This window comes from Myxocyprinus asiaticus, chromosome 17, assembly GCF_019703515.2.
Source record: "Myxocyprinus asiaticus isolate MX2 ecotype Aquarium Trade chromosome 17, UBuf_Myxa_2, whole genome shotgun sequence".
Lineage (NCBI taxonomy): Eukaryota > Metazoa > Chordata > Actinopteri > Cypriniformes > Catostomidae > Myxocyprinus > Myxocyprinus asiaticus.
In genome coordinates this window covers 48,318,821-48,345,027 of record NC_059360.1, presented here as the reverse complement: position 1 = coordinate 48,345,027, position 26,207 = coordinate 48,318,821, and the positions used below count along the sequence as shown (strand labels likewise).

General features: G+C 38.6%; 2 protein-coding genes across 3 annotated transcripts in view; one reads left to right on the top strand and one right to left on the bottom strand.

Moving 5' to 3' along the window:
- Positions 1-1,295: 1,295 nt before the first annotated feature.
- The window catches only part of dnajc17 (DnaJ (Hsp40) homolog, subfamily C, member 17), a 64,066-nt gene continuing 39,154 nt past the window's right edge, over positions 1,296-26,207 (bottom strand). Inside the window, exon 11 of the mRNA XM_051722954.1 lies at positions 1,296-1,921. Within this exon, the coding sequence (XP_051578914.1) occupies positions 1,802-1,921 (120 nt within the window). The 3' untranslated portion in view covers positions 1,296-1,801. The remainder of the gene's footprint in view (positions 1,922-26,207) is intronic.
- Positions 15,121-22,941, top strand: LOC127455250 (cdc42 effector protein 2). 2 transcript variants are annotated; one of them, XM_051722972.1, is made up of 3 exons: positions 15,121-15,644; positions 17,163-17,263; positions 20,150-22,941. In XM_051722972.1, exon 3 carries the CDS (start codon positions 20,219-20,221, stop codon positions 20,801-20,803), a length of 585 nt encoding a protein of 194 aa, XP_051578932.1. In that variant the 5' UTR covers positions 15,121-15,644; positions 17,163-17,263; positions 20,150-20,218; the 3' UTR covers positions 20,804-22,941. The 2 variants fall into 2 exon arrangements, with proteins under 2 accessions (XP_051578932.1, XP_051578933.1); XM_051722973.1 differs by having other exon boundaries at positions 17,140-17,263.

Below are 26,207 nucleotides of genomic sequence, written 5' to 3'. Positions count from 1 at the left end.
TTTATAAAGTGCTCTGAGAAACCAAACTGCCCTTTTATTCAACATCACAGATGATTTCCACAAACATCAACCACTAGAAATGTTAAGTTCACGTGGAGCATTAAACACATTTTTGATATAATAAGGGAAAAGATGTTTTCCATAGTGAGTTTGTCAACTATGTTACAGACAATCTGTATGTCATTACAGACACTGATTAAATGCAACACTTTAAGTAACACACATAATTAAGAGCTCTTTAGTCTATTCTGCTATATGCGCAGTAATGCTTTTAAAATAATTATAAGAATTGTATGTTTTTGCAGATATTCGTGTAATATTTTCAGCACGGTCACTAGTGACCGTTAGTTTTCTTTTTAATCATATATCTGTCTTAAATATAATTTTGGTAGTTTTAAGAGATGTTATGGAAAACACTCACCTTTGTGGATGTAAAATATGCCTTGAAGGATATCAGGAGCAGCATTCTTGTTATTTGAAAGGTAAACAAATAAGCTGTAACATAGTTGACAGTGAAAGTAACATAGTTGAAAAGCAATATCCTGCTTTTCCCCCCACAAAATACAATGACACCATTTACATAAGATGATCTCTTTTTTGACTTGCAAAAGAAAAATATCTATTAATTTTGTAAAATCAATGAAATGTCCCTAATCATGAAATTCCCCTAATCATCATGATTCACACGCATGCACGCACACACACACACACATGCATGAGGGCGCACACACCCTCAGTGTCCTCTGACACATACAGGCTTAAATTATGACAAAAAACTGATCTAAGGAAAATAATTCATTATCATCAGTGGACACAGTAGAATCAAGTCAACTATGTTGCCCAAGAGCTGGGCTTAGATGGTAACTTAGTTGACATTTCCCCCATTTTGACTCATAATTTCAATGGTAGGCCTCACCTGGCCAACCACTCTTGACCAGGTTAACCTCAAAATTTGATTTGAAAATATATTTGTTAAAAATATTGCAAACCATAACAATGTACCCAACATAGTTGACGGTCAATTAAAATATGCGATTGTAGTTAAAATATATTTTTTTTAAAATACAAATGAAAGGACACTCGCCATTATGTGTTCAGAATGTCCCACACAGAGAAAAATGACATCACATGATGCTAATTCGCGTGGTTTTGGGATACACCATTTTTTATGTTGCAGGGGGGTGTTTGTTTAGTAACATAGTTGACATAAGTTTTGTGGACATAAATATTTTCTTAATTAAAATGTCAAACTCATTCTAAAGTGTTTAGGATTTAGAAATAAATAACATATAATGTTGACTTTAACACATTTTTATTCATTATTTTTTAACTTAAGACCCACTCACTTCCAAAAACGGACAATGCAAAAACTGGCAATTAAGAAACAACATGGCAATTTCAAGCAAAATGAAACGTGGGGTGCACAAAACATTTGTGTGATATTATAACATGCTTTCCCTTAATGGATAACATGGGATATTTCTGAAGAAAATGGTTAGAAAGTATATAATGATCATCAATGGACATTGAATGTACCCTAAATTATAGAATGAGCCACATAATCAAAACCACCAACCCACGTGGACTTTTATCACATTTATAAATCTCCACTCATTGCATGATAAGTGCTAATTGCAAATGAAAGTTGGTATTATGAATCATTTAGATGTGTACAAATGTTTCTCCCAAAAATTCTTTATTGATCTGTGAGTGTTTATTACAGTAAAATCAAAGGTAAGAAGCAAAATTATGGTAAAGACTGGCTTTATGAAACTAAAGTCAGTGTGTGTGTCGTGTGATGTCACGCTGTCTCCTCTTCTTCCTCTCTCTTCATCTGCTCTATCAGTTTCTTCCTCTCTTCGGCCTGTCTCAGTCGCATCAGCACTACACTCTCGTAATCTCGCTCACTGCGTAGGGAACTCTGTAGAAGACACACAAATACACACATCACATCAAACAAACCGGATATCTAGAAATACAAACAGAAAACGGTTACACTTAGTGTTTACTTGATGAAGGCATGAATGGCCTGTTTTACATCAAGCTACGGCATTTCAGGTCACGAATCTGACTCGGCCTTTCTAGGAGGAGGAATTTCTTCTGTTGTAGATTTACTAGAGTGTTTGTAGCATTTTGGGTCATTGTTGCATAAATCAGACTGTTTGGAGTATGACATCACAGACACATAATTGTAGCAGTTCTGTTATTGATCCATCAATATTTAAAGGAACAGTTCACCCAAAATGATAGCCGTTTCCTCAGCCTGATGTCGTTCTAAACCCGTATGACTTTCTTTCCACTGTGGAACAGAATGGGAGATGTCAGGCCGAGTGTTAAAGCCAGATGGGGCCAATCCGTAAACATTAAAATACTCACGGTTTCAAAAGTATAGCCACAAGACGTAAACGATACATGTTAACATGATTTTAGTGTGATATCCCGCAAAAACAACTATTTTGAGTTTTGAGAACATAATGGTCTAGTTAATATACACTAATAAACCACAAAACACCCTATGTTATACAACTGAATTAAAAAATTATGATAATCAGCAGTAATGAACTAAATATTTCAATTAAAAAATGAAGGCTATGTCCCTTTAAGGCGGCTCAGGGCTCAAGTGAATCAGTAAATCATCTACATGAACCATCCAAAAGAACCGACTTGCACATGTAATTATTTTGATTCATTTTGCCAGATAAAGTATAGTCCTCTGTGATAATATAAGTTAATATAATATGACAATTTATAATACTCTTGCTTCACAGCAAATGCTGGAGTGAATGATCATATATTTCTTAACATAGTGACTCTTTAACCATACAATCTGTCTAAAAGTGGTCAATATTAGTTTATTATATTGTATTTATGCAGTATAATATAATTTTCACTTTCAGTATAATTAACGTTAATAAAAATCGCATCCCGTTTCTGAGAGATCTGTCGTGTGGGTGCGGGGATCTGCCGAACTGAAGAGAGCACTAATGATGGACGAATGCTTATAAATTAACTTTTTACTCTCCTTTTTTTCTTTTATATGCAAAAAAAAGGACCGTTAACAATGATGCAGTATAGAATAAATTGTGTTAACACTTAACAATAAGTTTCCATTCGTTAATATGCATTAATGTATTAGGTATCATGATCAAACAATTCACAATATTTTTTTACAGTATATATTAATATCGGGGCCTGGGTAGCTCAGTGGTAAAATACACTGGCTACCACCCCTGGAGTTCGCTAGTTCGCTAGTTCGAATCCCAGGGCGTGCTGAGTGACTCCAGCCAGGTCTCCTAAGCAACCAAATTGGCCCGGTTGCTAGGGAGGGTAGAGTCACATGGGGTAACCTCCTCGTGGTCGCTATAATGTGGTTTGTTCTCGGTGGGGCGCATGGTGAATTGAGAGCGGATGCCGCGGTGAATGGCGTGAAGCCTCCACACGCGCTATGTCTCCGTGGCGACGCGCTCAACAAGCCACGTGATAAGATGCACAGGTTGACTGTCTCAGACGTGGAGGCAACTGGGATTTGTCCTCCGCCACCCGGACTGAGGCGAATCACTATGCGACCACCAGCACTTAGAGCGCATTGGGAATTGGGCATTCCAAATTGGGAGAAAAAGGGGAAAAATCCCCCCCCCCAAAAAAAAAAAAAAAAAATCTTTGTCAATATTAGTTAATAAAAATAGAATTCTTCATTGTTAGTTCATAGTGCATTAACTAATGTTAACATATACAACGTTTGATTTTTTAAATCTGTTAGTATGTTAAATGCTGTAAAAGTATTGTTCATTGTTAATTCATGTTACCTAATGTTGTTAACTAATGTTAACAAATAACCTTATTGTAAAGTGTTATCAAATGTGTTATTGTATCATTACTTTTATTTATGAATATTGTGGTGTGATGTTATAGATTATGTGAATACAAATCCTCAACTGTGAGTTTTTTCTTTCTTAGTAATGCTTTACTCACGTGTAGTCTCATTGTTTGGGGGAAAATATAATAACTTATTGCGAGGGAACGCAAAACGTATTGCGAGGTAACAAACTATTGCGAGGCAATGTAAACTATTGCGAAGGCACGCAAAACATTGCAAGGGCATGCAAATTTATTGCGAAGAAAAGCAAACTATTGCGAGGGAACTCAAAACTTATTCAGAGGTAACAAAATATTGTGAGGGAACACAAAACTTATTGCATGGGAATGCCAAGCATATTGCGAGGTAACAAACTATTGCGAGGCAATGTAAACTATTGCGAAGGCATGCAAAACATTGCAAGGGCATGCAAATTTATTGCGAAGAAACACAAACTACTGTGAGGAGACTCAAAACGTATTCAGAGGAAACAAAATATTGCGAGGGAACGAAAACTATTGCGAGGGAACGCAAAACTATTGCGAGGGAACGCAAACTATTGCGAGGGAACGAAAACTATTGCGAGGGAACGCAAAACTATTGCGAGGGAACGCAAACTATTGCGAGGGAATGCAAAAGCAAATCTATTGCAAGGGAATGCAAACGCAAAACTATTGCGAGGGAACGCAAAACGATTGCGAGGGAACGCAAAACGATTGCGAGGGAATGCAAAACTTATTCAGAGGTAACAAAATATTGTGAGGGAAAGCAAAACTTATTGCATGGGAATGCCAAGCATATTGCGAGGTAACAAACTATTGCGAGGCAATGTAAACTATTGCAAAGGCATGCAAAACATTGCAAGGGCATGCAAATTTATTGCGAAGAAACACAAACTACTGTGAGGGGACTCAAAACGTATTCAGAGGAAACAAAATATTGCGAGGGAACGCAAAACTATTGTGAGGGAACGAAAACTATTGCGAGGGAACGAAAACTATTGCGAGGGAACGAAAACTATTGCGAGGGAACGAAAACTATTGGGAGGGAACGCAAAACTATTGCGAGGGAACGCAAACTATTGCGAGGGAATGCAAAAGCAAATCTATTGAGAGGGAATGCAAAAGCAAAACTATTGCGAGGGAACGAAAACTATTGGGAGGGAACGCAAAACTATTGCGAGGGAACGCAAACTATTGCGAGGGAATGCAAAAGCAAATCTATTGAGAGGGAATGCAAACGCAAAACTATTGCGAGGGAATGCAAAACTATTGCGAGGGAACGAAAACTATTGCGAGGGAACGCAAACTATTGCGAGGGAACGAAAACTATTGCGAGGGAACGCAAAACTATTGCGAGGGAACGAAAACTATTGCGAGGGAACGCAAACTATTGCGAGGGAATGCAAAAGCAAATCTATTGCGAGGGAATGCAAAAGCAAATCTATTGCAAGGGAATGCAAACGCAAAACTATTGCGAGGGAACGCAAAACGATTGCGAGGGAATGCAAAACGATTGCGAATTAATTTGAAATGTCAAATTGTGAGCCCAATTACGTGCCGTATAACAAGTGAAGAGAAGCACAAAAATTTGGGCCCCTGCTCAACTATAAATAAATAAAAACAAAGCGTGTCCGTTCCACAAAACAAATGTGTTGTTAAGGGTTTAAGATGAATCCTTGCAGACGGCCTATGCGCGTCTATAAAAAAACTCATAATAGCAGGAGAGAAACTGCAGGATGAAGCATCTGAAGATGAATAGAGTCTCTTGCATCAACCATTGTAGAGACAGAGAGAGAGAGAGAGGGAAGTATAGTATTCCGGAAGGATCACTGCCATTAGCATTCAGATTCCATGAGCTCAGGCCTGTGTATACCCGCACCTAACCACCAAATATCACGCAAGCTCAATTAGGTAAATAAACAACCGCTGCATCTTCAGTAAACTAAACAACAGCAGAAAAAAAAAAAAAAAGAGGCATCTGTCTTCACTCATCTATTTTACAAGTTCTCTCGACAGACACTTTGTTGAATCCAAACCCAGAATGACACAAAGTGTCCCAGTTTTCCTTTAATGTCATGACGGATCAGTCAGGGGCCAACAGAAGTCAGGTGGTTTGTGCAGTGGATCAGCATGCTAAACTCAAATAATAAAATGCAACTAATACTATAATTATGCATAGTTAGCGCAGTGAAATTAATAGGCTTTTCATATCTTTTATATAATAAAAATATGACACAGACAACAGCAGGATTGTCTTTGAACCCCGACGTTCCAAGTTGGGGGCCTGTCAATTAATGAAGCTCATTTGTATTGGTCACAATTAGGTTTTAATTGTGAATGTTGAATGTGTAATTCAATTTATATTCATTTTATGTAGCGTTTATGAAGAACTGCAAAAAAGCTTGCCAAAAAATACAGCTCATATATTACATGGCTCTCTGGAATACTTGATTCTGATTGGTCAACAGAGCGCAACAGTGCCCGCCCACTTTTTCAGCCGTCTTGGTTTCAGAAGTATTTCCCCCATTCATTTCTTCCATAGACTTTTAATAAAGTCCTTCATAAAAGAGTTGTGAGTCATGAATCAAACCAACCAGCTCTGAGGTGAATCACGACATCACAAACTTTGTTTTGAGGCAAAAAAGTGTTTAAAAATTGGGCATAAAGAGAAAGATACAAGACTGTGTACTTACTGCCTTTCATGAGGGCACAAACTACAATCCCATGAAGCATTGCAATAATGTCATTGAATGAAAAAGGATGGGAATATAGAAGTATAGAAACAATATATTTTACGTTTATTGCAAATGATCCCGATATGTACAAATATATAAGTAGGTTAAGGGTGAAAGGAGACAGACTCGATTACTTCATTCACAGTGCGTCATGGGATTGGCTGGTTGCTCCGAGGCACGTTTTGGTTTCGTTGGTGGTCGTTCTCTGATTGGTGGACTTTTATCTGCTGTACCATGTGTAATGTAGTTGTTTACAATCAATTCCGCTATCAAACATGATTTTTAAACAATGAAGTTGAAATAACGCAGACGGATGGCTTCAACGGATGCATATCCCATTGATGAACAACCTCGGAGCTCACGGTAGGTCTGTCTTTACATTTTTAAAAGTTATCACCAAACGTCACAGACGACTTGAACAGGTGACATCAGTAGTCGAGTTATGCAACAGCAGCGATGTCACTCTCACCTCAGGGTGTTTGCTGAAACAAACAGCAGGCTGAGTGATGACATCACAGCCGGCACTCTTCTGCTCTGAATCACTCTGTTAAACTCTGTCGGGGTGTCTCTACACGTCTGATTGCAGCTCTCAGACATTTCTGTGTGTACAGTCACAACTACTGAATGAGTTCCTCAGGACATGAAACAACAGGGAGCCATTTAATTCTGATTGGTCAAATACTTGTGGATAATGAGCACTAAAACTGTTTGCCTCTTGTATCACCCTGCACTCGTTTTTTTCTCACATAATAAAAACTTCAATCAATATTTCATGTGCATTTATTTATCTGCTAAGTAGACGTCTTTCTTCCGTGGAACCTTTCATGCATCTTACTTCCATACAATGAAACTGAATGGTGTCATTCTGACTAACATCTCCCTTTGTATTCCACGGAAGAGAGTCATACATGTTTGACAATATGAGGGTGTGAAAATAATGACAGAATTAAACATTTTGGGGCGAACTATTCCTTTTATGAGGTGGTTCTTTTGAATCTACTGTGCAAAACACACAGCGTGTCCAGTGTAGTCTGATTCCCGAACAAATGACTCTAATGAGCCAGTTCTTTTGAATCTACAATGCTAAACATACAGCGTGAACAATGTAGTCCCATTCCCGAACAAATGACTCTCATGAGCTGGTTCTTTTGAATCTACAGCGTTAAACATACAGCGTGAACAGTGTAGTCCGATTCCCGAACAAATGAATCTTATGAGCCAGTTCTTTTGAACCTATTGCGCAAAACACACAGAGTGACCAGTGTAGTCCGATTCCCGAACAAATGACTCTTATGAGCTGGTTCTTTTGAATCTACAATGCTAAACATACAGCGTGAACAGTGTAGTCCAATTCCCAAACAAATGACTCTTATGAGCTGGTTCTTTTGAACCTACTGTGCAAAACATACAGCGTGAACAGTGTAGTCTGATTCCCGAACAAATGACTCTTATGAGCTGGTTCTTTTGAATCTACTGTGTGAAACACACAGCGTGTCCAGTGTAGTCTGATTCCCGAACAAATGACTCTTATGAGCTAGTTCTTTTGAATCTACAGCGTTAAACATACAGCGTGAACAGTGTAGTCCGATTCCTGAACAAATGACTCTAATGAGCTGGTTCTTTTGAATCTACAGCGTTAAACATACAGTGTGACCAGTGTAGTCCGATTCCCGAACAAATGATTCTAATGAGTCGGTTCTTTTGAATCTACTGTGCGAAACACACAGCGTGTCCAGTGTAGTCCGATTCCCGAACAAATGACTCTTATGAGCTGGTTCTTTTGAATCTACAGCATTAAACATACAGCGTGAACAGTGTAGTCTAATTCCCAAACAAATGACTCTTATGAGCTGGTTCTTTTGAACCTACTGTGCTAAACATACAGCGTGACCAGTGTAGTCCGATTCCCGAACAAATGATTCTAATGAGTCGGTTCTTTTGAATCTACTGTGCGAAACACACAGCGTGTCCAGTGTAGTCCGATTCCCGAACAAATGACTCTAATGAGCTGGTTCTTTTGAATCTACAGCGTTAAACATACAGCGTGACCAGTGTAGTCCGATTCCCGAACAAATGATTCTAATGAGTCGGTTCTTTTGAATCTACTGTGCGAAACACACAGCGTGTCCAGTGTAGTCCGATTCCCGAACAAATGACTCTTATGAGCTGGTTCTTTTGAATCTACAGCATTAAACATACAGCGTGAACAGTGTAGTCCAATTCCCAAACAAATGACTCTTATGAGCTGGTTCTTTTGAACCTACTGTGCAAAACATACAGCGTGAACAGTGTAGTCTGATTCCCGAACAAATGACTCTTATGAGCTGGTTCTTTTGAACCTACTGTGCTAAACATACAGCGTGAACAGTGTAGTCCGATTCCTGAACAAATGACTCTAATGAGCTGGTTCTTTTGAATCTACTGTGTGAAACACACAGCGTGTCCAGTGTAGTCTGATTCCCGAACAAATGACTCTAATGAGCCAGTTCTTTTGAATCTACAGCGTTAAACATACAGCGTGAACAGTGTAGTCCGATTCCTGAACAAATAACTCTAATGAGCTGGTTCTTTTGAATCTACTGTGTGAAACACACAGCGTGTCCAGTGTAGTCTGATTCCCGAACAAATGACTCTTATGAGCTAGTTCTTTTGAATCTACAGCGTTAAACACACAGCATGTCCAGTGTAGTCCGATTCTCGAACAAATGATTCTAATGAGTCGGTTCTTTTGAATCTACTGTGCGAAACACACAGCGTGTCCAGTGTAGTCCGATTCCCGAACAAATGACTCTTATGAGCTGGTTCTTTTGAATCTACAGCGTTAAACACACAGCATGTCCAGTGTAGTCCGATTCCTGAACAAATGACTCTTATGAGCTGGTTCTTTTGAACCTACTGTGCTAAACATACAGCGTGAACAGTGTAGTCCGATTCCTGAACAAATGACTCTTATGAGCTGGTTCTTTTGAATCTACTGTGTGAAACACACAGCGTGTCCAGTGTAGTCTGATTCCCGAACAAATGACTCTAATGAGCCAGTTCTTTTGAATCTACAGCGTTAAACATACAGCGTGAACAGTGTAGTCCGATTCCTGAACAAATAACTCTAATGAGCTGGTTCTTTTGAATCTACTGTGTGAAACACACAGCGTGTCCAGTGTAGTCTGATTCCCGAACAAATGACTCTTATGAGCTAGTTCTTTTGAATCTACAGCGTTAAACACACAGCATGTCCAGTGTAGTCCGATTCTCGAACAAATGATTCTAATGAGTCGGTTCTTTTGAATCTACTGTGCGAAACACACAGCGTGTCCAGTGTAGTCCGATTCCCGAACAAATGACTCTTATGAGCTGGTTCTTTTGAATCTACAGCGTTAAACACACAGCATGTCCAGTGTAGTCCGATTCCTGAACAAATGACTCTTATGAGCTGGTTCTTTTGAACCTACTGTGCTAAACATACAGCGTGAACAGTGTAGTCCGATTCCTGAACAAATGACTCTTATGAGCTGGTTCTTTTGAATCTACTGTGTGAAACACACAGCGTGTCCAGTGTAGTCTGATTCCCGAACAAATGACTCTTATGAGCTAGTTCTTTTGAATCTACAGCGTTAAACATACAGCGTGAACAGTGTAGTCCGATTCCCGAACAAATTATTCTAATGAGTCGTTTCTTTTGAATCTACTGTGCGAAACATACAGCGTGTCCAGTGTAGTCCGATTCCCGAACAAATGACTCTAATGAGCTGGTTCTTTTGAATCTACAGCGTTAAACATACAGCGTGACCAGTGTAGTCCGATTCCCGAACAAATGATTCTAATGAGTCGGTTCTTTTGAATCTACTGTGCGAAACACACAGCATGTCCAGTGTAGTCCGATTCCCGAACAAATGACTCTAATGAGCCAGTTCTTTTGAATCTACAGCGTTAAACATACAGCGTGAACAGTGTAGTCCGATTCCTGAACAAATAACTCTAATGAGCTGGTTCTTTTGAATCTACTGTGTGAAACACTCAGCGTGACCAGTGTAGTCCGATTCCCAAACAAATGACTCTTATGAGCTGGTTCTTTTGAATCTACAGCGTTAAACACACAGCGTGTCCAGTGTAGTCCGATTCCCGAACAAATGATTCTAATGAATCGGTTCTTTTGAATCAACTGTGCGAAACACACAGCGTGTCCAGTGTAGTCCGATTCCTGAACAAATGACTCTCATGAGCTGGTTCTTTTGAACCTACTGTGCTAAACATACAGCGTGAACAGTGTAGTCCGATTCCCGAACAAATGACTCTTATGAGCTGGTTCTTTTGAATCTACAGCGTTAAACATACAGCGTGAACAGTGTAGTCCGATTCCTGAACAAATGACTCTTATGAGTCAGTTCTTTTGAATCTACAATGTAGACTGAAAATCAATGTAGAAATTGCATTTCTTATTTCCAAATATTTCTTCCTTATTAAAAGTACTAAAAGAATGGTTAATGGAACCGTTAAGGAACCCAAATCGTTAAGAGGAACTGGAACTAGAATGGTTACATTGTTACCTTTCTTTTGATTCCCATCCCTACACACTGTCTGAAGTCTACGCACTCATCAACAGAACCATCGTTCGTATTCGGGCTGCATCTGGCAGGCATCATGTTTCAATCTTCCCCACAGAGATGCAAGAATGACGACTGAAGATAAGAGGGGAGGACATGAGGACATCATAAAGACTGGAGGACATCCAGAACATCTCCCCTCTTAACACTCATCGTCCACTGAGAATGAGAAGATGCACAGCTCTCAGAGAGTGTGGCAGCACTGAGCACATGGATACAGTCAAATGTTGTCAGGTGCAGTTGCTGAAAGCCCGAGAGCTTTAGAGAAATAAGTTTCTGTCAACAGGCTCCATGAGAGGAGGTCTGCTCACAGTCTGCAGGGGGAAAGTCATTTGTTCAAGGATTTTTTTTATCTGCCTCTTGTCCTTTTCTGTCAACAGAATGTGGTCAGGTTGATAAATGTGCGTCAAAGTCTTATTTAGAGATCGTTAAGAGAGAGCAAGAGAGTGTCCTGCTCAAACTCAAACATCATGCCAGCTATGGCAATTACCACTGAATCACGGCCCACAGGAAGAGAAAAATGAAAGGGTTATGAATGATCAACTGACTGCAGAGAGAGATAATGGCTCAGTTTGAATGGAGAAATGACACAAAAGAACTTTCAAGTATTGTGTAATTGTACAGCAGCTTCCTCTCGCATGTTAGAGAATACAAACTTCACTCAGAACACCTGGTCACATAAACATCTGAAAAAAGTCCAAAGCAAATAAAGTACAAATTAACAGCATTTTTGACATATTGTTGATTTCCACAAAATATCATTTCGACTCGTCCACAAACTGCAAGTGAAGATGCGACAGAGTTTCCTTTAAATGTCTGTGGCATTAAACTGGATGTGTTATTATTCAGGTATGTTGTTTTAAATAGCTGTTACTTTAATTTTAGGCACTTTTAGCATTGTGTGTTCATGCATCACAGGAGATTTCCAGCACATCTCAAATTCTGTATTGTGTTTAATATAATTCTGTGCTGGAAATGATGCTGATGGAAATTACATTTCAGTAACACTTTCTATGAAGCCCATATTTATAATGCATTGTAAAGGCATTATACCGCATTCATAATGTCTCATAATACACCTTATAATATGTTATAACTTCTCATAAATAATTATTACTACAGTTATAATACATCTTTAGATGTAGACTTCCCCTATTCATAGTTATACTTTAGAATATAATCCATTATAACACAAGCAACATCCAATTTTAAGGGTTATTATGAGACACTACTAATGTGCGTATTTGACTGTTTTGTCTTGCAAAGGCTCATTTCATAGCTAACATTTTATGTATCTTAAATACACACAATGCACCTTATTCATAAAACACACACACTCACAGACACACACACACACACAGACACACACACACAGACACACACACGACACACACACAGACACACACACACACAGACACACACACTCACTCACACACACACACACAGACACTCACACAGACACACACACTCACACAGACACACAGACACTCACTCACACACTCACTCACTCACACACTCACACAGACACACACACAGACACACACACACTCACACACTCACTCACTCACACACACACTCACACAGACACACACACTCACTCACACAGACACACACACACTCGCGCAGACACACACACACTCGCGCAGACACACACACACTCGCGCAGACACACACACACTCGCGCAGACACACTCACGCACAGACACAGACTCACTTACAGACACACACAGACTCACTTACAGACACACACACACTCACTTACAGACACACACACACTCACTTACAGACACACACACACTCACTCACACACAGACACACACACACACACACACACACTCACACACACACTCACACACACACTCACACACACACACTCACACACACACACACACACACACAGACACACACACACAGACACACACACACAGACACAGACACACACTCACACACTCTCTCTCACACACACTCAGACAGACACACTCACACACACACACTCACACACACACACACACACACACACTCACACACAGACACACACTCACACACAGACACACACTCACACACAGACACACACAGACACACACACTCTCTCACACTCACACACACACACACACACACATACATGCACACACACACACACACACACACACACAGACAGACAGACACACACACACTAGATAAGGAAAGTGCCGAACTGATATTTGAACATTTAACTTTGCACTGTGGTATCTGCCTTCATTAATAAAGTGCTTATGTGCTTTTCTTGTTTTGAAATATGCATTATATAATAGAATCACAATCTGACTTTCAAATGAGTAAAACTCATTTACTGGAACAGCAGTGCAAAGTGAATGTTAAAGCTAAATAATGCAAAAATACACAATATACCCCCACTATTCTCCATTAAAATACTGATACGAGTGTTTGGCATTTAAAGCTGGGACTAACATGTGTGCAAAACCTGCCATTAATGTGCACTGAACAACTTGTGTGGAATGAAGAGCCCAAATATCTGCTTCACGGCTCTCCAAGAAATCCAAACAGCACATCCTTGATTTAATAATCGTATAATTCAGTGCCAGGAGACGTGGGGAGGTAAACATTTTCTCAAAAGCCCAAATCCTCTCTAGTGTATACTTGCACGCACACAACAATAAAACAAGGTAAAAGATTTCCAATGTAAATAAAAATACAAAAATGATAGAGGGCTTATGTTTACTATTAAACTTTATGTTGACCGTTCAGCCGGATCCCACCTCCCCCTTGCCCATCCTTCTACTGTTACAATGGTGCCGAAACCCGCTGCCATCTACCAGGGGAGCAGCCGCGGCTGTCTGCCTGGGGATGGAGGAACCGCTGCCGTCCGCCAGGGGAGGAGCGAGCTGGAGTCCGCCAGAGGTCGGAGGAGCGGTTGAGGACCGGGCGACAGCGCATCCGGGAGCTGGTGAGCAAATTCTCCTCTCTCTCTCTGCCGGAAGGTCAGCATCTCCTCTCCAGAGATGGGGGGCGGGAGTTGGTCAGACCGGTGGCGCCCCGGCCTGAATCGGGTGGGGGAGGAGTGTGACGAGGAGGAGGGCGTGGTCGGTTCGTGCACGGCTGGCGCTGAATCAGCTGATCAGTGGGGGAGTGAGATAAAGGGGAGCTGGAGGTGCCGGTTCGAGAGAGAGAGATGCATGCGGCCACGTTGCATGTGTGTTTTGTTTATGTTTGTTTAAGATTATGTTTACCATTAAACGTTATGTTGAATGTTCAGCCGGTTCCCGCCTCCACCTCGCCCATCCTTATACTGTTACAGATGTAAAACAAAAGAGTGAATGGGCACTTGAAAGTATTTGAGTAGATTTGATTCCTTCTGTAGACCAATTAAACATCCACAAAACATGAACAACATCCACACTGGAACAGTGTTTTCCTCCACCGAAAACCATGAAGTTAGGAAATGTCAAACGAAAATGTTGAGGCCATGTCTACACCAATGCGTTTTTCTGTTTCGTAACATCATTTTCCAAAGTTTGCGGTACTAGAGAATGTTTTCGATGAACAGAAACGTCATTCTTGTGTGGATAAGAGGCGTAAACATAGTAAAATCGATTTTTTTAAAGGAAAACGTATTAGTGTGTTTTTATTACCCAGAATAAGCTGCAATGTGGACAACTCTTTATACTGACAGTCAAGTGTCTTACTCGATAAGACATAAGTGTTGTCATTCATTGAGTAAACTGCATTGAAATCATTCTCAACAAATTGTCAACAAATCTTGTCTGGACTTGACTTGGGACTTGGGAGACAAATTAAATAGGTTTGTATTTAGGTCTTGATGCATGTACTGCCATAGGCGTGCAAGGTGAAATTGCAACATGTCAACAGAACTTGTGCAACACTGGTCAGCCTGTACATACATGTCCACAGTGAGGGAGCTCTTTTGTTCTCAAGCACCACGGCTCACACTGGAAGAGCTTTAGCAAAGCTGACAGCGAACAGGAAATCTACAGAGTGACACAATGACATGGAGATTAGTGTCATCAGCCCTCCAGCGAGACTTCAACACAACTCCAATGAACTGACAGAAAGGGGATGTTCTCGAATGTGACAACTTTCCCAGTTGCGTGCTGAAAATCAGAGGGCGAGACGGCTCAGGTGAGCACTTCCTCCATATAATAGAGTGCAGTTCACAGAACAATCGCCAACACACTGTTGCCAGGTGTGACTTCACAGAAGACCAAACAAACTCTGAGGCATTAGTTGAGAGGACCGACTGTACCCGTAGAGCTTCATCAAGACCTCACTTTACTGACACAACACTCACCTGTCAAATCAAACTCTACTTTAACTTGGACTTTAACACTTGGGATCCAAGGAGGACTCTGTACTTTGCAAGCGGAGGAACTTCTAGTAGCAAAAGCAAGTAAAAACACCAAAGCTGCTCCCAGTAAAGAGTCCTTCAAATACGGTAAGAGAAACTCCTTGTTGCCATGAGCATTATTTCACACCACTTCCACAATTTTACTTCCACTATCATGATGTGGTGTTGCTTTTATATAAAGTCATAAAAGTGGCTGATTTGTACACTCCATTGTTCATATTCTAAAAAGAAGATTTGTAATCAAGGGGCATTGTACTGTAAAAAATGTTTGTAATTTTAACATAAAAAAATTGTAAACATGCTACAGTAAAAACTATTCTAAAATTATGTGTGGCATAATGTTGATTACCACAGAAAATTATTTTGACTTCAGAAGTCTAATTATTCCATGAGACTCATGATTGTTATGAAAGCATACGATAAGATTTGGTGAGAAACAAACTGAAATCTAATGTATTATTTAGTGTAAATGTTCACTGACCGTTGATCTCCTGTGCACGTTCACGAGAGCAACAGTTCACGCAGACCCCTCGTGACATTGGGGCATTCAAGAGAAAACTCGTTTTATCTAAAAACAGCGATAGTGACAACAGAACACAACACAGCTGCACAAAACAGAGAACAGAACTTACTAAACATGTCAGAAGAGTTTGTAGTCGAAGAATTGATGCATTTCTATGCCCAGCCTTATTTTTTTTTAAAGTTATGGTGAAAAACAATAATTGGACATTCCTAATCACATCTGATTAATTTTCAATGAAATATTTCTATTTTCAGATTAAATATTTATAGATATCAGTTGCATATACTGGAGTGTTTTATGTTGTTTACTTAATGTTTATTGCATTATTGGCTGTTACTCCTGGAAAGGGCAACTCTCTTCAAGTCAACATGTGGCCTTTCATTTTACCACATGAGTTACTACTGTATAATAGTTCACATTTAAAAGTGCAAAGCAGAGTTACAGTAGATTAGTATATTAACATAGGCTATATCATTTAATGATATATATATATTATAGTGAACTGTTAAATATACAATAGTGGTCGACTGATAGTGGAATTTGCTGATACCGATAACTAAGGTGGTGGGAAAGCCTGATAAACGATTAATCGGCCAATAGTTTAAAATCGATTTATAGAATAAAAAAATAAAATAATTTATTCTTTCTTTACTATGGCAGGCAAAGACAAAAAGTCCAAAATGACTAGTTTTTTGTTCAACCAAAATCCCAATAATAACCAGAAAAAAATGGTGCATAACGCGAGACTTTTAAGAACAAACAAGCCCGAAACACACAATGGACTCTTATTTTGAAATTATTAAATGATGAAAAAACTATTGACAACTATCGACATAGACTGATATATCGATCTACCTCTAATATACAGGCACCAAAATGACATCCCATAATACCTTTTTTTTTTTTTTTTTACAGTGTACATGTTTTGTACTTTGAAGATGTTGAATCACAACATGATGTTTGGATGAATTCTAACAGGATGAATCGATTTGTTTTTGAGTTTTTGAGACAGATATCCACTAGTGATTAAAGACTCACTTCGTTTAACCTGTTTTATAGCCTAACAAGTCCTGTCATGCTAGGTCACACATCTAACGTTAGCTGGTTTCAGCCCTACCCCGAATCCCTGACATTGAAACGTGGGCGTGAGAAGTTACCTGACTGTACCTGCACACCTTAACAGGTAAGACTGGAACAATAAGCAAAACTATAACAAAAATATTCTGACTGTGAACTTAAATGAGATCTATATTTGGTAGGGAAGTGTTTACATGCACAGAGAAGCATTTGTAAGAGTATATTTACATTGACAGTGAGTGTTTTTAAAATTTAGGTTGTTTAATGGCTTTATTCATTTAAACCCTCAAAGTCACACTTTTCCTTGACAACAGTCCACCGTTTTCCTCCCTCCCTCTTGTTGCATGTTTGAAAAGGAATGCCGTTATGTCCGCACTCTCCATCTCCCGCTGCCACTAAAGTGCCGATAAAACTTTATTGGCCAACAAAACATGTTTTCTGTAGTGCCATACAAATTTAAAGAGTGAGTGTTGCGAGTCACGAAAACTGATCTAATGTGTGAGCGAACCGTAAAGCGGAATACAGGTCTGTGACGGTCCACCGGTAATGCCAACCAGGGTAAAGTGCTTCCTAAGTACTTCATCAAAAACAAATGGGACTAATTAACCTAAGTTAAGAACAGCTGCGTTCTAAATGTGTAATCCTGAGTAATTTATTTCACATTGGATTGCATTCATACTTCAATTTAGAACATACTCTGAGAATTCCGTTTTTTGGAGTCACTAATAGTTATACATTAATCTGCATTCTAGAATGTAAGTGTTACAAATTGTGTGAATGTGTATTGACTTACATTCCAGTTTGAAAAAGCCACAAGGGAAGAATCAAAAATTTTTTACAGTTAGAAGACGGAGTAAGCCAGCGGCTATAAAGATGTTGCAATCTTAACTGTTAATCTGTAACTGAAGATGACAAATCTAAACTCGTTTTAATAACTTGATTCAGATTCAGTAAGAACAATATAAACAGTACAGTGTTGTTCCGGTACATGTGTTAGATCAGACACTTCACTTGATTCCAGTATTACACCAATTATAGCTCAAAACATTGGATTTTACACACATTTTCAGATCCAAAACACATTCTCGCTCTGATTTGGCTCCTTTTTCCAGTTCCAGTTCCAGCCCTCCAAAAAATGACAAATTTATCCAGATAACTTTTTCTCTTGACCAGTGGAGGTCTTCTCAAAGCCCAATGTAGCAAATATATTACACATCTGAATAGGAAACAGTTGTCAAAAACAATAGCAGCAAAACAGCGCCCTCAACTGACAACTCTTATGAGCAACATGGCATAAAAATGGCATAAAGCCTCAATAATTCGCTGCAACTACAAACCTATGAGAACGAGCAAAATGATTGACAGGCAGAAAGTGTCACTGAGTCTAGAGCTGTCACAGAAACCGGTGAGATATTTCATGACACTTGTTTTATTAATATCTTTCAGGAAGTAGGTACATATTTTGCATACCTTTCCATGAAAAAAAATCACTTACAGCACCTTTAAATACCTAGTTTTATATTATATTCCTCGCCTAATCCAACCTGACACTAACCTAACCCTAACCCATTTGAAATACTTCATGGGATTGTAGTTCATTCCCTCATTAACTCTTATGTTGTGTTTGTTTTGTTCTAACACATTTTGTGTTCCCGGTCAAAAATGACCGGCCAACTAAGATTGTTTATAAATCTCTCATACTGCATATATTATCACAAAATATTGCATTAGATCTTTATCAACTTCTTTTGTAGTAATTATGACAGGCTTTTTACTCCTTTTTGAACATATGTTTTAGAAAAATATATTTTTTATTGATAGGATTCATTCAGCAAATTTGTTTCATTTGTTTAATGTATTAAATTCCCACAGACACACATAAATATAATAAACAGGAGTGTCTTTTTATAAAGTTTTTCCTTATTACTTCCTGAAACATACATAAAACAGAGACAATGACATATAACAACTTACAGCAGACTATCCTGATTCAAACGAGCCCAAACACAACATGAGTAGATCTTGAAATATTCCTCAAAGCGTGTACATGGAAAGACGATGCACAAAAGGACATTCAACACACATTGTGTGAGTGTGTGTTTGTGCGTTTGTGTCTGTGTGCCTGTGCACATGTCCGAGGACTTTGTGTGTGCAAATACACATCCACATATGTGCTCATCCAAAGGATTGTGATGCTCCTGAACACTTAATATATCTTTGTAATATTTCTAATCCATTCATTTCCAACGGCCGGTCATTTTTGACCAGGAACACAACAAGTGTAACAAAGTGAAATAAAAGCAAAAAATCAAAAGAAAATGGTCCACATTTTTTTTTTTAATCTGTTTTCAGATACCATATTTGAACAAAGTCAAGGAATTTTATTCCAATTGGATTAAGTAAAAAATCTTAATAAAACAGAAAGAAGTCGCCCTGGTCAAAATGACACATAAAGAGTTAAAGACGTTAAGTACACAGTCTTGTGTCTTTGTCTTTTTGTATGATTTTCCAATACTTTTTTTGCTTCAAATCAAAGTTTGTAATGTTGTGATTCACCACGGAGCTGATTGGTTTGGATCATGGCTCACAACTCTTTAATTAAGGATTTTAAGGAATTGCAATGGAGAAAATGAATGGAGAAAAATACTTCCAGAAAAAATGGGCGGGCATGGTTTTATAACAATGAAAAAACAAATAAACAATTATCACTTTTATCAGAGCTTGATTAGGACGCAAATTCAGAGGTATTCACCCACTGTATGGTGGTTTTAGGGGTAAAAAGTGATAACGTCATAATTAAAAATAAAAGCAAAAGAAATTGTACATTTCTGTTCAAATTCATTTAAAAGTGGAAAAAGTGGTACTTTTGGCAGGTAAAAGTTATAGGACAAGTTTTGTCCCATGTCTCAAGAATTAGTCAATTGCTCGGACTATAAATACTTGATAAAAAGATCACAGATTATAAACGTTTTCCTATATTTATTTTTTTCAGAATCAACATTTCTCCCACCGCAGTCTGTCACTTATGTTCTCAAACTACTGAAGAAACCGAGAAATTAAGATGCCACTAAGGACGTCATTACGCAATTCAAAATCTGGAAAGTGGACGAGGAGAGTATCAAACCGAAAGGAGGTTGTGTCGGTCAACATGATCAGTCTTCCTCTTGGGGACTTCCGCCATCTTTCCCACATCGGATCGAAGGGAAACTCGGACAGCTTTGGCGATCTCTCCTTCTTGAAGGCGGGTCACAGTCTTCTCCTTCAGAGTTCTCAAAGCGAGCAGAACCTCTTCCTCGCCTGCGCGCCGCCACCGAAGCCTCCGCGCATAAACCTGGATGAGGAAGAATCGGGCCGATACAATCCGATCTGGGAACACACGCCAGCCAATCAGAGGCAGAAATGCAGCTCGCTACCCCTCTTGGAAACCGACGAATGTGACGAGGAGGAAGAGCGTTTGCGTCTTGAGCCGACCAGCATCAGCAGAAGTCCTGCTCGTGGAAGTCTGAGCTCTGGCCAAGCTTCAACACAAACAAACTCAGAGGAAACACAGCCAGATGAGACGGACACGGCTTTCACGTTCAGTTTGGATCTGGGACCATCGATACTGGACGCTGTACTACAGGTGATGGACAAACACTACCAGTAGACAACTGACACCAAGAAGCGCCACAGACTGTTAAAGGAATAATTCTGCAATTATTTTCTCACCCTCATACCGCTCCAAACCGTATGCTGTTATTGTTTCTGTGAAGCACAAATGGAGACTTTTAGCAGAATCTGTTTATAGTGATCATGAATCACAGAAGCTTTAAAGTAGTCTATACGACTTGTGCGCTATATTCCAAGTCTTCTGAAGCTATTTGGTGGATTTGTGTGAAGGACAGACTGAAATGTAAAAAAAAAAAAAAAAATATTCACTGATAATGGTCCCCTCAAGTGAGCTATTAACTCTGCAAAGAAATCGAGTCACTGAGTTGAACTCGAGAACCGGATCGTTATTGAGTGATTCTTTTGAGCCGGTTCTTTTCGATGAACCAGATGATTATCGTCAATGAATGATTCGTTTGAGCTGGTTCCTTTTGATGAACTAGATGATTATCAATAATGAATTATTTTTTTAGCCGGTTCTTTTTAATGAACCGGATGATTATCGTCAATGAATGATTCTTTTGAGCCGGTTCCTTTTGATGAACTAGATGATTATCGTCAATGAATGATTCTTTTGAGCCGGTTCCTTTTGATGAACTAGATGATTATCGTTAACGAATGATTCTTTTGAGCTGGTTCTTTTTAATGAACCAGATGATTATCATCAATGAATGATTCTTTTGAGCTGGTTCCTTTTGATGAACTAGATGATTATCATTAATGAATGATTCTTTTGAGCCGGTTCTTTTTATTGAACCGGATGATTTTGGTGATGAGTGATTCTTTTGAGCCGGTTCTTTTCGATGAACCAGATGATCATCTTTAATGAATGACTCTTTTGAGCCGGTTCTTTTTAATGAACCGGATGATTATCGTCAATGAATGATTCTTTTGAGCTGGTTCCTTTTGATGAACTAGATAATTATCAATAATGAATAATTTTTTTAGCCGGTTCTTTTTAATGAACCGGATGATTATCATCAATGAATGATTCTTTTGAGCCGGTTCCTTTTGATGAACTAGATGATTATCGTTAACGAATGATTCTTTTGAGCTGGTTCTTTTTAATGAACCGGATGATTATCATCAATGAATGATTCTTTTAAGCCGTTTCTTTTCCAGGAACCGGATGATTTTGGTGATGAGTGATTCTTCTGAGCTGTTTATTTTCAATGAACTGGCTGATTATAGATTATGAATGATTTTTTGAACCGATTCTTTTCAATTATCCAGATAATTATCAATAATGAATGATTCTTTTGAGCCAGTTCTTTTCCATGAACCGGACGATTATCATCAATGAATGATTCTATCGAGCTGATTCTTTTCTACAGACTGAACGATTCACTCACGAATCAGACTGATCCGATTCTCGAGTTCAACTCTCTGACTTGATGCGGTCATTTGCCAATTTTGTTACTTAACAGATGTGGTCACTATGAACTGTTGTGGAAAAGAGCTGCTTAAAGATTCTGCTAAACATCTCCTTTGTGTTCCATAAACAACATAAGATCATATGGAAATGATGGAAAGTAAATAATGTCAAAAATGTCATTTCTGGGTGAACTATTCCTCTATTGGCGCTGTAACTTTCACTGTAGGAAGTTTGTTGGACAAGCAGCAGTTTTGATTCTGATCACTGAACATTTGAACTGTGCACAACAATAACACAACTGAACATTTGCTTCATATTGCTCAACTTAATCTTTCTTCCTGGAAATGGATGATTGGGAAACTGTTTGGGACACTAAATTATGTTATTACAGCCAAACCCTACACCCTTTTTTTATATATATATATATATATAAAACATCCCACCCTTCATTTGAAATCTGATTTGTGCCATTACATAAAGTTGTGTAAGAGTTGCTGACTATCTGCACTGATATATAAGCAATCTGACCTTTCAAGAGATTGTCAAGATAGAGCTGCAAGTTCTTGAATCATTCTGATGCAGCTTTGATCAATGTGTGCTGAAGTCTAGTTAATAATTAATGAGCTTTTATTTCACCTCTTCAAACGTGTACTGTGATTTCCTTATCTGCTTTCTGAGCGCCACTCCTTTGCATTAGTATGTCTAAAAAATGAATGGTGAGTCGTTAAAACATTTTGATGACTTGTCCAATTACACCTAGATCCTACACTGTCTTGGTTTTAAGCACACATTAGCCAAATGTTTTTATAAACACAAACGGCTGCATTTTTGCCACTGAACCATGTCTGTAAGAGAAACCTGACCACCACGAGACGGAGCAGACCCCATTAGTGCTCCTGAGTCCTTACGCAATGATATTCTGCTTTCCATTTCACATACTCACAACTGAACCTGTCCAAACTCTCATGCTATTTTTAAAGCCAAATACCTGCAATACTCCCCTGACAGTGTGTTCACGGTGAAGTTGGGAACTCGATACTCTCACATGAGCGCGGTGCTCGCACTGGGGACTCGAGTAATCCATTAACAGAGTTTCTCTGATTAGGGTTTAAACGCTAACTGCTGAACAAACAGACCCCGCGCGCTCTACACCGCCACAGGGGGCATCAGAGAGAACCACGTACAGGACGCACGGGACGAGGGTGGATAATCTACACACTTATGCTTCTATTACTTTTGGCCTCTTTTATTAGACAGATATCCAAAAAAGCCACTGATTTTTGCAAAATGATATTACATGGCTCATTATACCTTAAACCTAACCAATAGTGTCATAAAAAGCAAATGTTAGATTAAAAACACAACTATGTCATTTTGTGGTGCTTCTAGGACACTTTCGGCTCACGTGTGGACTCGTGTGCTCTTCAGGACTTGTACCCCGCTCCTTTACATCACATGTGCAACAATTTATCAGTCGAGCAATTTGATCACACTCAAACAAGCTTGTAAATGTAGTTGATTATGTAATGCAAACATTAAAATGATTCATGCGCAACAGTAAAACTGTTTAGATGTCATAAGATAGCATTGTGTGAGGAACAGGGCGAAAAGTACACGATAATTTAATTTAAGGTTAAATCTCGGCAACACTTTGTCCTATCAAAACGAAACTTGGTATGCTTCATCAGGACCATGATCTGAGGGTACAAGCAGAGTTTGGAGACCGAGCCACCTATGGGTCAAAAAATTTGAAAAATTGATATTTTCACTCATAACATCCTAAAATCATGAACTTGCGTCATGAGGATTTCAAGAATACCAATTTTTCCCATATCGGCCATACTGTCTCTCCGCCAGAGGTGTAGTTTACAGGGGGGATGGGGGGACGTAACCCCCCCCCCCCATAATCAAATAAGCAAGTACAACCCCCCCATTATTTATACCATGATCAATGGAAACATGTAGATGCTTCACGCTGCAAAAACCCCCCCAATAATCAAGCCAAATCTACGCCAATGCTCTCCGCCATTTTTAATGAAATTAAACTTTTGAATTGTATTACTATAAAGTAAAACTACCAATAGGGAAAGCCTTACACAGTTCTAATACATTATCATTATTTATGAGAAGTTATAACATGTATTAGAAGGTGTATAATGAGATATTACTAATGCATTATAAATATGGGCTTCACAGAAAGACATTATGACATTGACATTATGCTTCAACATAAGACAAAAATACTCAATAATTATATTATTTTTTTGCAGTGAGCGTGTTGCCTCACTAATGCTCCTTCTGCAGTGGAGATGTTTTATTCAACTTTTAGACTTCATGAAAGAATAACATGCATTAATATTGCACGAGAACTTGATGTTCTTTCAAAGTAAGAGTTACTTTTGTCTTAAGTTAGTGATTCGTGTATCTTGACCATAAAAAGCTCAATCAATCAACGTGAATGGAGAATCAAAAGAAAAAAATAAACCGCTGAAAGTCTTGAAAAGCATAAATAAAGTCAGGGAATATTTCTCTGCTGACATCACAATGATATCGGACTACAGATCGTAGACCAAGGGAGATCCTGATTATTTTATTACTGACATTAAAACAATGGACATCATCCAATAAGTCATAATCAGTAACTCCTATTACTGCATTCTACCCAATTCCAAAAATGTCTGAAAAGCGTATCACACGCTATGTGCTGTTTATCATCCAAACCAAAAACACAACGGACATGAAATATCCCTCACCACTTCCAACCTCCGTCACGGCAAACACACATGCTGTCATACCACACGGATGGATGCTAGTGTGTTCTCTGCGGAGGTGAGAGGAGTTTGAGTAATTAAGAGACAAATGATCTCGGTTCTGTGCAACTGACCAGTCGTCTCAAACTATAGGGCACCTCTAGAACATCTGGAACCATTTTAGAGTAAAATTCTAGTGGCCCATCAACCTGAATAACAGAACCGTGCCATAGTACCACAGTATCAGGAATATATATACTCGCTTCTCTTTTCTACAATAGTTTGCACAAAGGGCGTTTTTAGATATTGTTTTGGCGATATAATTCCTTTCATTTATTGTAATTACAGCTGGCAGTCTTTTCATAGCTCATACGGCTGAATTTGATACCATTTATGAAGCCATTCTGACTGGCATGTGTCAGGATGTGTTGCCAATCTACCAACTCAGAGATTTTATAAATTACAGCTTTGAATGTCATCTGTAACTTATTCAATTTAACCATTAGTCATTAAAAAAAAAATGTAAGAATAACTACTTTTATATGATAAGCACAATGCATTTGTAAAGGTCCTGCACAATAAACAGTGCAGGACCTTTACAAATGCATTAGAAAGTGTTTTTTCGTACATGTGCAATGGTAATACTAAGGCATACTTTGAAGTACCATAGAGTATCATGTAAATACCATGGTATAGTGACGTCCCGATACTAGGGATGGGACAATTCTGTTTGATATATACGATATGAGGCTCACGATTTGATAGAATAACAACATGCAAATTACAAAATATTACAGAATTCTTTTTATTTTCTGAAAAAATGTTTGTGCAAAATGCACATTATAATTTCTCATCAAAATAAAGTTCTTTAATACACAATATAAATGCTCGAAGTTTAAATAATAAGAGTTGCTCTACAAGAAGGCTGATCAGGTGCAGAACAAGCAACAGAACTGAACAAAACCTGTCCTGAAAAAAGTATGTGAAAGTGTATATTTATTTGTTTGTCGTCATCATTTGTAAAAATACAGAAATTCTACATTCTATTAATTCATATTATATCATGAAATTGTATAATAATGATATGAGCTATCACTGTTTGAAATAATGTGTAGAATTTACAAGTAATAACATTGAGTTTACATTCATCTGTATAAGAAGCGTTTAAGCTTAAAGTAACACTTTTAAGTGATTTTAATAATTAATATATAGAAAACTCTACCAGAAAAATTGGGCAAATTAGCTTCAGAAAAGGTGACTAGCTGAAAGGTGAGTAT